Source organism: Xenopus laevis, chromosome 9_10S (assembly GCF_017654675.1).
Source record: "Xenopus laevis strain J_2021 chromosome 9_10S, Xenopus_laevis_v10.1, whole genome shotgun sequence".
NCBI lineage: Eukaryota > Metazoa > Chordata > Amphibia > Anura > Pipidae > Xenopus > Xenopus laevis.
Genome location: NC_054388.1, coordinates 66922474 through 66939386, shown reverse-complemented (window position 1 = coordinate 66939386; position 16913 = coordinate 66922474). Strand labels below are relative to the sequence as shown.

At 37.7% G+C, this 16913-nt stretch overlaps 1 protein-coding gene across 2 annotated transcripts in view; it reads right to left on the bottom strand.

Moving 5' to 3' along the window:
- Window positions 1-3235: 3235 nt before the first annotated feature.
- itga6.S (integrin subunit alpha 6 S homeolog) overlaps window positions 3236-16913 on the bottom strand; it is a 55956-nt gene continuing 42278 nt past the window's right edge. Inside the window, exons 14-26 of one of the 2 annotated variants that reach the window (XM_018238859.2) lie at window positions 16431-16546; window positions 16156-16345; window positions 15985-16068; window positions 15470-15549; window positions 15295-15372; window positions 13577-13679; window positions 13082-13255; window positions 11683-11784; window positions 11109-11219; window positions 10914-11012; window positions 9894-10019; window positions 8400-8523; window positions 5193-5281 (exon numbers count right to left, since the gene is read on the bottom strand). In XM_018238859.2, the coding sequence (XP_018094348.1) occupies window positions 8416-8523; window positions 9894-10019; window positions 10914-11012; window positions 11109-11219; window positions 11683-11784; window positions 13082-13255; window positions 13577-13679; window positions 15295-15372; window positions 15470-15549; window positions 15985-16068; window positions 16156-16345; window positions 16431-16546 (1371 nt within the window). In that variant the 3' untranslated portion in view covers window positions 5193-5281; window positions 8400-8415. Of the gene's footprint in view, window positions 5282-8399; window positions 8524-9893; window positions 10020-10913; window positions 11013-11108; window positions 11220-11682; window positions 11785-13081; window positions 13256-13576; window positions 13680-15294; window positions 15373-15469; window positions 15550-15984; window positions 16069-16155; window positions 16346-16430; window positions 16547-16913 lie in introns of both variants that reach the window. The other variant, XM_018238858.2, reaches the window with a different exon arrangement.

Here is a 16913-nt window from a genome sequence, read left to right as displayed (position 1 = left end):
AGTAAGTCTGAGCGTGGCAATGAAAATCCCTGCTGGGTCATACAGTGACCCCATTACAGTTTGCTAGTCTGCTGGGCCCCCCTCAGAACAACCACTGTTACCCGTACTGCCTTACTATGCTACACTGCCATACTGGCTCCCTCTCACTAGGTTGCCTCCTTTCCTAGAAAAAAAGGAACTTGTTATATTTTAAGCTTTCTTCCCTGTTAGTATAATGGCATCAAGCCATCTTCTCCTGAATGCAGTGGTGGACCTCTTAAATAAAGGAGACCTCTGATGAGGCATTCACTATTATAACACAGGATTATAATGTATTTATTGTAAATGTCAAGTTAGGATGGAGAGTGAATCAATCTTTAGGGTGCAGACGTTCTAAATAAACCCAAAGCAAGAAAAAAGTGTTTACAGCCATGTGCTTTGCTGGTAGTGCCTTTATGTTAACATAGTGGGGGTCATTTATAAACAGTGGCACATTTGCACCTGGGCAATAACCCATAACAACAAATCAGACAATTGCTTTCAGTGTCCAACTTGCAGCTGGCTGAAAGAAGCTAATCACTGATTGGTTGCTATGGGTTACTGCCCAGGTGCAAATTTGCCCAGTGTTTATAAATGAGCCCCACTATGTTCTAGCATGTCCTAGTCTTATTAACTCTTCAGGGTTGCCACCTGTTTGGTTTTGACCCAAAAAGTTTGGTTCAGTGAAAAATGAGAAACTGGGATTGCTGTATTTCAGAACTTTTGAATAACTGGTTTCTGCATAATAGATCCCAGTATTAGCTTACTCATCAGGCGAGAATATAGACAGAGTTAGGGCTGCCACCTGTCCAGTTTTAAAGCAGCCGTCCCAGTTTTTAAAAGGACTGTCCAGTTCAAAAATTGTATTTGGTTTAAAACACTGAGAAATCCAGCCGATTGCATTTGAGGGATGCAACAACCCCAGGCCCAGCATCATAACCCCTCTCAACATCATTGTGCCTGCCCCTGATATCATCATGCCCACCTCCAGCATCACTGCCCCACCCCTGATGCCATCAGCCCACCCCATTTGTACAGGTTTAGGCACTGGAAAAGGTGGCAACCCTAACTCTTCAGCTGGTCTTCTTGTTTTATTTCAAATATGTTTTATCTGCACTAAGGGGTCCATTTACTAAAGTTCGTAAAAATTGTCTATAACCCATCACACATTATCGTTGAGAATATACTTGCGACAAAATTAACAACGCTCGCGTGTTTACTAAAGTACTTATGGCCAATTAAGTACTATTAGGAATGAAGTATTTTTCCATTATATACATTTTTCTTAATAAACTTTCTAAATTCACTAAAAATACATTTAAAAGTATCATTCTCCCCCAATTTAATTTGCCATCATAATTTGCTGCTTATGTTTAAAAAACTGACTATAGTACTCTTTTACTATACAATTTCTGCCTTTATATTTTACATAACGCCACTTTCTGGGTGGCGATAAAAATTGGCAACAATTATGTGGCATTTTTTCTGGTGCAGATTATAATCACTGCTTAACGATAACGCCCAAATGTTATCATTATTTTTTATTCCTTAACTCCTCTATTTATATTATAGTCTCTTATAGTAGGGAGCAGGTAATGAATACTCCCCTGCGACTTCATGGGGTTGGTGCAAGCAGGCCAGAGTGGGGGATCAGGTTCCAGGGCTGGCTATCTGCTTCACCTCTTTGCTGAGAAGTTTTATTTGTGGCTCAGCAGTGACGCGGCTTAAAAGCAGTATAAATAATGAAGACCAATTGAAAAGTTACTTAGAATTGGCCATTCTATATCATACTAAAAGTTACCATTAAAGTGAACCACCCCTTTAAGCAGTGAAATCCATTTTACTCATACCTGCCAGCTGCCACATTTATTCACAGAACAATCTCAACTGTTTGTCAATCTTAATTGACTTCAGGGGTGGCATGCCACCAAGCAGCGTCTTCTTTCTAACGCACTGAACTGGGTGCATGCCAAATATCATGGTTACTTACCCATGTATGCACAGTCTTCAGTGCTGATGGGGACAGGGAAAGTGTGCACGAGTGTGCACTTGCGGTGGGCGGGGGAAGGGACACAGAGGCTGGCCTAGGGGCGCCGGAAATCCGGCTCTGATAAGGCCTGAAGCCTTGTCAAAAGGGTATTTGGTTATGAAGGACTGTATTTGGGAAGTTGTACATGTGTGTTGCCTAGAATGTCGGCAGATGAATTATATATAAAAAATAATGTAACTTATGGTGTAAGTCATACAGAAATTAGAAATCAAAACTGAGTTTTGAATATATTTAAATGTATAAGGTTCCATGTGATGTGCATGTATGAAAGTCCAGAAACTCTGACTTGACCTCTAAATTTCTGTATAATTTCACAAGGGTGTACTTTATCTCTTAATACATGGGTAGACATTTTGGACAATTGAGTTAACCAGCACTGTTATTTAGCAGTGGCTGCTTGGGAACAATTGGCTCTTCAACAGCTTGAAGGAGCTGGGTGTCTTCTGTGAACAGTGTGTTTTAAATGTTCAACAAAGTCTTTTGCAAGGTTCACAAATCCACCCTTATGGCTATCCTTTTCTAGCAGGTGAATTAGAGCTCACTCAAATAACTGATTCCATTCAAACTAAATCTAACAAAATAACTGCCCTTTGCACAAATTCTGCATGTAGAGAGACAGGATTTCTGGTGAATTTAATAGTGAGCTCTAATACAACTTCTAGGCAAACGGAGCCCCCCTATAATATATATTGGATCATTCATCTGTCATCTAACTCTGAATGAAGACAGAATGAAGAGAAACAGATGCTGAGAGAGGAATAGTGAAGATAAACTTGATTATTTCAGAAACGGTACAGAATTTTTAATTGTGTTTAGAAAGTTTCTTATTTCAGTATGATGAAGCTAATATTACAGTTTCATTTTCGCGATAGTTCCTTTAAGCACAATGTTTGTAGTATATCCATGTATTCAGTGGAGTGGAGGAAACAGGAAGTGGGCTCTACTTCTTGTCTTAGGTCACTGTCTTGCATGCAGCTGTCCAGTCAGATTAGCCAAAATGTCTGCCAATTATTTACATTTTCACTCACATTCATATTGTTTCAAAAATATTTAAAAAATGTCTAAATGCAGACTGTTACATGATATAGTGGCAGTTCTTATTGCTCATTCTAATGACCCTCGTCCCATTTTACAAGGGCATTCATTTAACAGAGGCAGGAGAGAAGATCAGCATAAGAATGTGACGTTTATTCAAATTAAGTTCTGCTCCTGTTTAAAAGAAAGATATTAAGATGTACAGTCTAGTATTTACATATAAAGAACATGGGCTCCAGGTTTGATCAGGTACAGGATTAACAGACACATTGTCAGAGCATATACCATCACAGTTCAGTAGTTATGTCTTATTATCCATTCATGAAAGAAATATTGCAGAGATGAGTTGCTAACAGTTGTCCATCTTGATTATTTGGATAGTTAACCCCAAAAAGCAGCAACAGATCACAGATAAATCTTTGGCGTTAACAAAAGAACAAGGCAGAAGAATTGAAATGTCAATAAATATTGTGAAGGTCAATATTATATACAACTGACACAATACATAAAAGTTGGTTTTAAAAGGCCAGGAACACAAAAAATATAATAAAAACAAATTTACTTGGATTGACATGCCCGTTATTGTTAACCAGTATATATAAAACAAGTTTTTCTTTGAACAATAATTCCTAGTCTTATTATTACAGTGTGTTCACTTACAGCAGTAGTGTTTTCAGAGATTTTTAATCTATTGCCTAAAAAATATATAAATATTATATATACATATGCACCCAAGGGCCAATGCCTGGGGTGGCAGCCCTCATATGCCTATATATATGTTTTAAATAGAAAAACAAAACTCTCCTCAGCCTGCCAATGGACACTTGGAGCTAAATTCAACAACTGAGCTGAGGGAGGAGTGGTAACCCTCTCTTCTAATCAGTGTATGTCCAAAAACTATCCTGCGAATGTGCCTATTGTTGAGGAAAGGAGGCAAGTATGCCTATGGTTATTAATACAGCTTTGGTCCCCACCAGACCTGTTGCATTCTGGCCCAAGTCTTGAGTATGTGTTACCAGAGAGAGAAAACTTCCAATAAAACAATCTATAAACAATACAGAATTTTTCAAATGTGAAGGCTAAGTGAACCCTGCATGTAAAAGCATATAGGGCTTTTGCATTTCCTGTTACAACTCCCTTCAAATAAAATGGCACTGTATTTAGTGTGTTGATCTATTGTACAATGTATAAAAATGTATTTAGGTTTAGGTATGACATCTATTATCAGGAATGCATGTGACCTGGCATGGATTTATGCAGTGTTAGTTAACATCAAGTATGAGCTACTTTATTATTGTATAACTGCATGTGTGTGTGTGTGTGTATGTTCACATATCAGATCAAGCCTACATTTTTTGGGATTTGACACAAACATCTTGCATATCAATGAAGGCACCACAAAACTGTACCTTAATAATCTAGGCACCAGCTGGGATTACAAGAAACTATAGACCTTGAATAAATCTCTAGGGGCTTTGTACAACATATTACAATACATTTCAGATAGAATGAGATTGGCACATAATTTTGCATTAAGGCAGATAAATGACCCTATGTATATGGAAGACTTGTTCTGGCTCTGGGGTAATTCAATACAGAGTGATATGGATATCTGTGTCTGTAGTAGTAAACATTCTTGATTGCAGCTGTAGCCTCTAGAAAACATATCTGAAGACCACTTTCTTTCTTGGTTAACAAATCCAGAGTAGCAATAAAAAGGCTTGGCCAAGTTCCGTACTGATGTTACAGCCTTAAAGCCACATCAGTAACTAACAGATATCTCCAGTGGAACAAGGTTTGGTGCAATAGTTTTCTTACAAGTCTGATTTGAAATCTGAGTCCCCATTTAAAAACACAGTGCAAACTGTAATAGCCATGGCATAAGTAACTATCCAAAGTAAGTAAAAACGGAAGCCCAATTTTTCAGACCCCATACAAACAAATGCCTTTCTGGCTATCTTACATGGAAATTCATCTTTAAAAAAAAAAAGAAGAAGAAGAAGCAAATAGAAAACTTTAGGAATAGCTCTCATTTTCATTCCATTTTGTGACCCACTGCTTTTTTTCACTGTTGTTAGGCAATTTTCCATCTTTGTACTCTCTTTCTTCTTTGGAAATTCTTACAGCGTGGTATCGTGGGACACTGTCATCGTACCTAGAACGTTTGAAGAATCCAAGCTGCAGGAAGGTGAATAAAAGGCAAATGTTATTAAATGCAGTGCAAGGTGTTGATTTAGAGAGACCCTTAAACATTAGATATAGTGTTAACTACAGCCAACTGGAAAGTCCACTTGGAAGGAAAGATGCAAATCCATGCGCCAGTAGCAATAAACAAACAAGTGCAAAGAAGCAGCAAAGACATGAAGCAGCTCATACATAACTTCAGATAAAGGTGCAAGTTAAAGGAGATTACAGATAAAGCATGTTACTTCTGTGTGAATTGATATATATTGTGAATAATTTTATTTATTTATGTTTCTATAATTTTCAAGAACTTATGACATTTAAAAAACCTGTGCTTAAAGGGATACTGTCATGGGAAAAAAAAATGTTTTCAAAATGAATCAGTTAATAGTGCTGCTCCAGCAGAATTCTGCACTGAAATCCATTTCTAAAATGAGCAAACAGATTTTTTTATATTCAATTTTGAAATCTGACATGGGGCTAGACATTTTGTCAATTTCCCAGCTGCCCCAAGTCATGTGACTTGTGCTCTGATAAACTTCAATCACTCTTTACTGCTGTACTGCAATTTGGAGTGATATCACCATCCTCCCTTTCCCCCCCCCCAGCAGCCAAACAAAAGAACAATGGGAAGGTAACCAGATAGCAGCTCCCTAACACAAGATAACAGCTGCCTGGCAGATCTAAGAACAGCACTAAATAGCAAAAACCCATGTCCCACTGAGACTCCTTCAGTTACATTGAGAAGGAAAAACAGCAGCCTGCCAGAAAGCATTTCTCTCCTAAAGTGCAGGCACAAGTCACATGACCAGGGCAGCTGGGAAACTGACAAAATGTCTAGCCCCATGTCAGATTTCAGAATTGAATATAAAAAAATCTGTTTGCTCTTTTGAGAAATGGATTTCAGTGCAGAATTCTGCTGGAGTAGCACTATTAACTGGTGCGTTTTGAAAAAAACATGTTTTCCGATGACAGTATCCCTTTAAACAGCTGAGTAAGAAAGTATTTTTGCTTGACTGGCAACATAAAGGAGAAGTAAAGTTACCACAAAGGTTCTCTCTAAAAGAAAAGAATTTGCATTAAATCCCTGCATGTGTGGAGCATTTGCTACTAGTACTAGCTAAATAGTACTTTCTCAGACCAGTGATAATACACAAAACACAAGGAAATGCTGGCTGTTATACTCAACTTCTTATGCCCATCCATTGTTGTTTATGATCCAATGGAATGCTGGTAATTACTATTAAGTGATAACAGCTCTTATGTGTGTCTCTTGTACAATAATCATGGTATGCTATAATGTGTTTCCATTATAGCATGCTTGTTATATGTAGAATTCATAAAGTGGACTAGTGATTGTAGGATGGAGGCAAAAAGAAATTAGCAAAGCCCGCTACAGCTTAGCCAAGTAAAACATTTTAGGAGGAATTGGAAAAGTTCTTGTAGGAAAAGCTCTTGATTTTAGTATACGCCTCTTTTCATTGTAATAACTGTAATGACTGTGATAGCAATACTATAGAAATCCTAGAGCGGCTTCTTCTGTAAGTGAAGCAGGCATTTGCTTCTCTTAGGTTACACATTTAGAGGCAGTTGGAAATGTGATTGTTATGTGATGATATATTGTGCTCTAAACTGCACGGCAACTTATGATAATATAGAAATCACTGGACAACACAGCTCTGCATCCAAGGGGACAAATACGTATTATTAATGAAGAAAATCCTGATCTATATTTTCTGGTTCTGTGTTCTTGTATGTATGAGAAAAAAGAGCCATTCTGCCATATTAAACAAACAGGCCTTCGGCCTCAAGCTTTTATATGGTCATGCAATTTGTTTGTGACTTATCCTAATATATTACAATAGGGGACGTGCCATTCATTATATTAACAATTTGGGGCTGACACACACACAGTTTGTTGGCTGATACTACACAAATTTTAGAGAAGGGAGTGGGGCCACACATGTCCCAAACAAAAATTGGTCCAACTGAGGTGGGTCTTTTTTGCATTCTTTTCCCATGTATTTTTGTGTCCTTTATAAGACCTATACCTACAATATTCTTTCAATGCCCTTTGTAAATGTAACAGGGCATACATTGATGCCATTCCTCTGTAAAAGCTAGATAGTTGTCCCTGACTGATTAGAGTTGTTAATCTGTGATGTCTATTCTTTATCACAAGTCTGAAAAACTGATATTTATTATGAATAGTCCTTGTTCTCTTTCAGTCTGGGCAATGATACTTCTAATATTCTTTTTTTTTTCAGAATCCTTCACTAAAATCTAAAATCACTAAGTGTGCAATTAACATTAAGGCAAGGCATTTTGCCACAACAATTGGAATCAATACATGATGGTCCACTGTTTGTCATAGCCATTATACTAAATCAGCCTCCTCGTTAAAACTAGAAGCCTAAAAACCCAAGAGAATAGTCTCATATTAATGCAGACATGACCAATATCGAAAGAACCAGTAATAACTAAGAGTAGATGAAGAAAAGACAGATACAATCCCATGTTACCTTATATCTAGAAAGAAAACATACAATTATGCATAGCATGCACATTCCACTGTAGGCACAGTTAGAAAAAAACTGATTTGAGGTTAGTGTTAGGTAAGTCATATAAATGTAATTAATAAATTTTTTGTCATCAATTCTATGGTCCCATGGGTACCACCTACCTCTATGTCAGTAAAAAAAGGCCTAGTTATGGTCTGGTTCCTAGGGAAAGCCTTTACACTAATTCTAAGGATCATTTCAGAAGTTGTGGATCCTCTGCTTGTGTTTTCCAGTCATATCGGCATCTGAAATCCACCCCATGTGCAAGGTAAAAGGTATTGACAACAGTATTGGGCAGTCTCTGTCATTTGCCATTACCCTAATGATAACTGTATAGAATCTGGCCCTTTGAGTTTACTTTATTAACAAACATGGCAACCAAAACAATACTGTAGCTTGACTAAAGGAGTGGATGTTTCCCCATTACTGTTACAGACAGGAAAGACAGAAGCCCGGTTAGACACATAATCCTGGAGGATTAATAGAGATTTGTGCAGCAGAAGATTTTGCAGGCAAACCACTTCCCAGCAGCAAATAAAATCATCATTTACCAAATGTTGATCAATACTATGCATCAGCAGTTAGCCTCTCTTTGTCTGAAGGCTGAGCATGCATCTCAGCCTTGTGATATGTGGCATCAAATTGATCTTTCTTATCTCTCCTGAAGAAGCCACACTACAAAGAATTAAGGGAATTGATAAATTGCATACATTTTGATGATTGTAAAAAATGTGATCAAAGAAACAATCAATACTTCAATCAATGACATACATATAAATCATTGCAAAGCAACAAGTATACATTGTGAGCACTGAAACACGTTTGCAAAAAACCCACAAAGTCTCTGAATTATAAAGAAGAAGGCTGGAGGACCTAGGGCAAGATGTGGCGCTCTGAAAAAATGTCATAGTCCTTTGCCAGTCCAAGAGCTCTTAGGTTTCTTCTATGACATTTTAATTTTAATGCAATCCGTCCTGTCAACTGATGTACTAGTTAATTGGTAGAGGCAAAATAGTAGACAACACTGATGTAGGAAATGTAAGTGAACCCTAGTGGAAATATGTCACTATAATTAAATGAATATGATCCTATGAAATGACTGATGGTATTAATGGGTGTTTGTGTATGATTCCATGTTAATAAAGCTACTGAATTCTACAGGAAATAATCTACTAGAACAAAAGGGGCAGTTGTTAAAATCATCTTAATTAGGGGAGAAACTGTGCATCTCACTAGTGGCTTCAGAGTAACAATTCTCAACACCTTCTGCAAATGTAAGTACAAATCCCATCCGCCTCAGCCAGCTCATTATTTAAAGCAGCATTTCTAAGCAGTCTCCCTCAAGGCTCCCCTGGCCTGTCACAGTTAGAGGCAGATTTATCATTGGTCAAATTTCGAGTTCATGGGAGTTTTTTAAAACTGTCATAAACTCCCATGAACTCAAAATTCAAGCAATCGTATTTTTCAAAGTCAGGTGAATAGGATCGACTCGAAAACTCGAATTGAATTCGAATTTGGTTCGAGTTTTTTTCTGCGAAAAAAACTTCAATGTCAGGAAGGCTACAAACAACTCCAAATTAATCCTAGGACGTTTCCATAGGCTAAAACAGCAAATCGTCACATTTTAGGTGGCGAATATTCGAATTTGAGTTCTTAAAGGGCCACTGTATGATAAATCATCTCGAAAATCAAATTTGAATTTTTAAAAAACTCGAATCTAATGTTAACAATTCCCTAGTCGAATTTGACAGTTTTGTCCATAAAAAAACTCTAATTCGAAAATTTGAAATCCGAATTTTCACTTTGACCCTTGATAAATCTGTCCCTTACTGTTATATACATTTTGATATTAACCCCAAAGCAGCTCCCTCTATAAGTAAGGGTCACTCAGGGCTTCCCACTTCCCATCTCATAGGAGTGGGCAGATTGCAGATCATCAACTTAGTCTTGAATGTTCACAGAACTAAGTAATGTATATTTTTGGTCTCAATCAACAAGAACATAATCCTATGTACTGAGCAAGTTTAGAAATCAAAGGTACATACCTTCCACAGCAAAAACACTAAGACTGCAAGCAACAATATACCAGCAAGGATAGACACAAAAATAATCCACCAAGGTACACCAGAGTATTGGGCAACTGTCTTCTCTGGGAAAACTGTGACTCGAACCTGTAAACAGAGATAGAGGAAACAGTTTTACAACTTTTCTGCATTTGCATTCATAAATAAAAGGCTGAAGTGTTCATGTTACTTGCCTTAATCAATGCATTCTTTGTAGGCAACAATAACATCCCTTGTTACTACAATTTCTGTTCTATATATATTCAAACCAAGCAACGAAGGAACTCAAAGTGCATTTTTTCATGCAAGGAAGAAGGACGAGTGAAGACGGAAGAGGATCGCTCCGTGGTGCTCACTGGTATAACCTCGGGCCGGTGCAGTTTTCTGCTGATAGGAGCACCGGCCTGGGGTTTCAGTTAAGTCAATACAATCACTTGGGGGTGCCTAACATTTGGCACCCCCAAGTGCACAAAGACTTTCCTTCTCCTTTAAGGGAAGCCTTTCTGAGGCCCAGTCTAAAATATGCAGTACAGTTTTGTTTTCCTGTACGAAGGGTTCTTTAAAGAACTATAAAGTAAATAGCAATTGAGCTAATATAGGATATGAAAAATTTCACTTGGGAAAACGAAAAGCTTGCCAAAATGACATAGTTTGTACTGGTGCATAGTCCTTTAAATGGGAATATGAATACAATGTGCAAATATAAAACTGGACCATAGAATAAACTTTCTGGCACTTCATTTACCATAAGATCTTTTTAGAGAACAAGAGGGCATCACTTGAGATAAGAGCTAAGGTTAGATCCAGCTCCAGTTACTCATAACAATCAATCAGATGCTTGCTTTCAAACTTCAAACAAACAGATGCAGGCTTCTGATTGGTTGCTATGGGTTAGTAGACTTAACTCAAATTTTAGACTTGTAATGATGTGTAGTTTGGAGCTTTCTGAATAATGGTTGACGAGTAACTGATTCTATAACTGTACTACATACAAGCACTTACCTGGTAACCTTCATTGGCCAATTTAACGTTTTGTGCTGCTGTGTCTACACTTATGAAAGCCTTCACAAGGATATCAAGATAATTCATCTTTGAGTATTCCTATTGGAAATAAAAAGCAAGTATTCCATGAGCAAACAAAACATCCAGTAGCCTTAATGTACATCGACATCTAGGGCACTAGTACTAAATGCATACCTCTAGAAAGGTACTGTTCCATAGTCTTGACCTTGCCTTAATGACTGCATTACTGTCCATACCATGGAGAGGGCATTTAATTGTCACACAATTTGCTTGATTATTGCAATCCTGGAACAACATTGATATTATTAGTTGAAAAACAAATACAATAACATTGTCATAAGCACATATAATAATGCTGTTTTTTAGGGTAAGTGCTTAAGATCACTAGCAAATCTAATTGCAACATTAAGATCACACTGTGAAAAAATAAAGGATAGATTGATATAGCAGCTGCTGATCCAATCTATCATGTCTACCATGGCTATAGAAATAGTTCAAAGGGACAGGGAGGATAGCAATCACTTAGGACAAAAATAAGTTGCACTTAGGTGGGCCTTGTATATATCATTTAACCACTTATATGCCACAGATATAGTATTTAGAATCTATGGCATTAACATGTACCAGCATACCAAGGATGTAGCTTCTATATTTCCAGACTCTCTTAAACCATATGGGCACTTAAAGGATTGGAAATGTCCTTTATGTTTGTGCAGACATGTGTCAGTTACTGGCCAATCTTTCTTACCAATGTCATGTACTTCCTCTCAGAAAACAGAGAAAATGATTTATCACTTGTTCCACTTTGGCTTTCTCCAATTTCACGTCTGTGTCTCGTTTTACCTGATTCCTATCAGAAAAAAAATCAGCAGTTACAACCTTCCGTATGGTTTTTAGAAAAGAAATAAAATTACGGTAAACTGGTTATTGCATACCCTGAGATGGCTATGGATAGCAAAATATTATTATTAACATGTATTTTAAAAGCGCCAACATATTGCGCAGCGCTGATGTTGTTTTCTTAAAGCCAAAACAACTGCAACAGCCGAATTATGATTGGAAGACGGGGCCTGGATGAAGGGCAATGCTTTCTTTGTCCCCGCTGAGCTGTTGCACATGTGCTAATAAGTAAAATGGGCACATGCACATCAGCAATGATCAGAAACAAAGAGGCGAAACTGTGCAATTTTTCTTTTTCATTGCAACTGTGATTGTATGTTTGTACAACTGCCAGGTACATTCAAGCAATATACAGATGATTTCAACTAAGACTGTAATACTGATGTTCTACCTAGAAGCCTGCAATAAGGTCAAATCATCCATGCAGGTCATAATTTACAATATCTATTAATGATAAGTCTACTGTAACTGGAAGATTGCTTTACAACTCCAATCACTTTAGACATATCAATACTAGATACTGTGAATCAACATTTAGGGGCAGATTTATCAAAATGTGAGTTTAGATTTTACTAGATAAAAACTCACCCATTTTATTCATTCCTATGGGATTTTTAGAAGCATATATCAATGGGTGAAAATTAGAATTCACCATTTAATAAATATGCTTCCACAAATACCATAGGAATGGTTTCACTTTTTAATTGACTGAAATAAAGGTGTAATTTTATTAAGAGCCCATTGGAGGGCACCATCACCTAGTGTATAAGAAGCCCAGCTGTAACAAGTGAATTGTTAACCTATGATTAAGGGATAACTCCCGAAACGCGTTAGGTTTTTTCCAGCAGGATTTCCAATAAACCCTCTTTTTTCAGAAGTGCCGTCTGCCGTCGAATGTCTTGTCGTATATACAGTGGGGTCACTGTTTGATTGTGCACCTGATCGGAGGGGAGAGCGGTGAGCTAGTGCGGTCCTTCCTTTTGCTTTTCTATCCATAGGAATGAATAGAATGTGCCTAAATTTATTTATTAAAATCTAAACTCACATTTAATAAATACACTGCAAATAGGTAGGAAACATATTATTAAAGTATACATGCTACCTCTTTTCAGTTTCACTACATACACTAGGCATGTTAAACATACAGCCCTGTAGCTGTATGTATCTGACAAAGCTGATGCAGATGCAAATAAAAACAAAGTATTTAGTCAGTGTATTTAGCATAGCTGCTGAAATAAACACCTTACCAGCAATCTCAGTTTATTTATTTCCCCAGCAGGCTGACACTCCATTTTGTCCAGCCCATTTGATTCTATTTTCACCAAATAAAGCAACCATTTGCCATTGTGAATTTCTTTTGGCCACTGAATATTCAGGAAAGTGGTACCAAGTGCTTTAAGAGGCCTTCCAAAATTAGTTACCTGAAATTAAAACAAAAACAAGTAGGTATACTGTAGGTACTGTATATGGAAATGTTTGTAACTTTATTCATTCTGTCTTGATGAATTGTTTGAAATGACAGTTCTTGGATGAATTATCGAAGTGACAACAGTAGCTCCAGCATTCTCCTACATCAATAGGCACAACTGCATATGCTTCATCAGACAGACTGAGAGTACACAATTTACACAGATACATTAGGAAATACATAAATGGGCGCATCCATATGGAAGAAATAGCACTTTCCTAACAGGGGGGAGCTTAAGGCATGATATTTTGGGACGATGTTACACAGTACTTACTCGAAAATCAAACTCTATTAAGTTTCCAATGTCCTCTTCTGACTTCATGGCACTTTCGCCAATGACATTGCCTCCAAAGTACACCTGGGAAGGTTTGGCAACTCTGAAAGAAAATAAAAATGATTAACAGAAGAGGTATTTATTGTCTTTTCCTTAAAGGAACTATTAACAATGCCATTTTAGGTTCCATATGGATTGTTGTTCAACTGCAGATAAACTACTGATTGAGTCCACTGTAATGTTTTGTGCCAGTTCTGTAACAAAGGAACACAGGACCAGCAAACAGAAAAACTGATGCCCTCTTGCTGATTGTGAGTATGTATGAACCCCCTGTACCATGACTATTATGGATGCACAGACAGAGTAGGTCCAACTTATAAATACATTCAAGGGTAAGTGTAAATTGTGGAAATACATTATGGGGCCGATTCACTAAGGGTCGAATATTGAGGGTTAATTAACCCTCGATATTCGACTAGGAATTAAAATCCTTCGACTTCGAATATCGAAGTCAAAGGATTTAGCGCAGATAGTTCGATCAAACGATCGAAGGATAATTCCTTCGATCGAACGATTAAATCCTGCGAATCGAATGATTCGAATGATTTTAATCCAACGATCGAAGGAATTATCCTTCGATCAAAAAAAGTTAGCCAAGCCTATGTGGACCTTCCCCATAGGCTAACATTGACTTCGGTAGCTTTTAGATGGCGAACTAGGGGGTCGAAGTTTTTTTTAAAGAGACAGTACTTCGACTATCAAATGGTCGAATAGTCGAACGATTTTTACTTCGAATCCTTCGATTCGAAGTCGTAGTCGAAGGTCGAAGTAGCCCATTCAATGGTCGAAGTAGCCCAAAAAAAACTTTGAAATTCAAAGTTTTTTACCTTCGAATCCTTCACTCGAAGTTAGTGAATCGGCCCCTATGTGTATGACTTATTTTAAGAACTCATATAAACCTTGGGGACAACAATTTTGCATCAAAGATATAAAATGTGTTTTTCTGCCACATAAACTGATGCAAAACACTGCTTTAAAGGAGAAGGAAAGGCTTGCAGCACTTGGTGGTGCCAAATATTAGGAACCCCCAAGTAATTGTACTGACTTACCTGAAACCCTGGGCCGTTGCGCCTATCAGCAGAAAACTGCACTGGCCCAGGGTTATACCAGTGAGCACCACGGAGCGATCCTCTTCCGTATTCAAATTTCCCGGGGGAATCGCATGAGCAGTTAAACTAAGTAGCCGACTTTTTAGTTAGAGTTCGGGTTTTCGTTCTACTGCCCATGCGCAGCCGATTGAAGAAGGTGGAAGACAGAAGAGGATTGCTCCGTGGTGCTCACTGGTATAACCCCAGGGTGCAGTTTTCTCCTGATAGGAGCACCGGCCCGGGGTTTTGGGCTAAGTGAATACAATTACTTGGGGTGCCTAACATGTGCACCCCCAAGTTCTGCAAACCTTTCCTTCTCCTTTAAGGACACCCCTTTGAAATTGAGAGTACAGATGGTCTAATATACTGTACACATAGAACATTCCTTTTCTGCACACCAAGCTTACTTCTATACGCTTACCTTACATGTGCAACAGCACACATGTACAATACAACAGTGCAATTTATTTATGACCAGTAATGTTTTGTTTGCCTTAGAGTCACAAATTAAAGTGAGAAACTTTTGGTAAGCAGAGATATGAAGGGAAAGACAGTAATTCAAAGACTTACCCAGAGACAGAAAGCAACAACTCCACCATCACTCGGGCCTTTGCAACCACAGGGGCCAATTTGACTTGGGAACTTGTTCTGTAATAGATAATACGTTAAATTAAATACTTTTTTTTTTTTTTTTTTTAAAAAGTAACCTCAGAAACTTGGAACATAAAATATAAAAAAAACATACGTTTTCAAATTAAGGTCAATATTCAGCTCATTAGTATCAACGGATATCTCATTTGTGCTCAGGATCAGATAGAAAGTCACCTGAAATGATGGAATATGTGAGAGAAAAAAACACAATTAGCAAGAAACCCATTATCCTATCATCCTATCAAGCATGTCCCCAAACATCTCTATATATATATATAGATCTGTTTTATTCAGCATCCTGATATGAATGCTTGTCCCATGCTTATATACACAGTGTTTACTGTCTCTGCTATTCTTATGTAAAAAGTTTGCAGTATAGCAAATCAGAAGATTTACAGAACCATTTTGGCAAGGGAAGAACTATAGCACCCACAATGCACTGCATGGGACAAAGAAGAACAGGATGCCCTGCTGATTGGAAAATTCAAAATTTATTTCAGCAGTCAAAAAGGGTAGCATTTTGTCTGGCTGTTGAATGGATGGTACATTTGGTGGGTGATCACACTGACAATCTATATTCTTCAACAAGGCTGTTCTGTACAGACTTACATTGGCATTCCTTTTAAAGGGGTTTCCAAGTTCACAGGACACTACAGAGCCATTGGGGTTTGATACACACTGTAACATTTTATCCTGTGTTAAAAAACATAAGAGAATATCAATGTTACTTAAGTAATAAACATAGACACCACTCAATGACTTTCATTATTGGTTACATACCAGTTGAGGATTCAGCTCTTGAAACCTAGAATAGGATAAGGAGCTGGGAAGTTCTGCGGTAAGCTGTGCTTCGTGGGCGTCATCGCCATCCATTTTCGGATTTGCCGGATCAGATGGCTTGTTAGTGACAGTGATCTCTAAAGCAATTTCTTTCTGGTTTTTCAGAGCTAACACTGGAACACCACTCTCTCTGTGTCATTGAAGGAAAAATAGTCAATAGTTCTTAAAGACTGTTTCCACTAGAAGGAAGCACAAACTGAATGTTTTTTCCTTACTTATTTAATTCTGTGAATGATCCTTGGCTTCCTTCTCTGGTTAAAAACTTGTATTTCAGCTGCATGTTGCTGTTGCAAATATTATCCTCCCCGCATCCTTCCTTCAGAAACTGGGCCTAGGGAAAATGATGGTGTATTGGTAAAAAGTTTTCATTTACATAAAATGTTAGCATGTAAAGGTGGCCATAGACACAAATATATATAGTCTCAAGAATGGAAGTTTTGTAAGACTGTGCGTGGATCGTCCCGACATTTTTCATACCATGGCGATCGGTCGTTTAGTCAATCGGACAGGTTAAAAGATTTCTGTTGGCTAATAATAATTTCTCTTATTTATTGACGTTATCAATGGGTGACTGTCAATAGAATTTGTTGGACATATTTTTCTTACGATTGCTGTCATGGCCAGAACATCGTATGAACTTTATTTAATCTGAATGGTTAGTGGCACATCGGAAGATTGGGAAGTCCGATACAAAGATG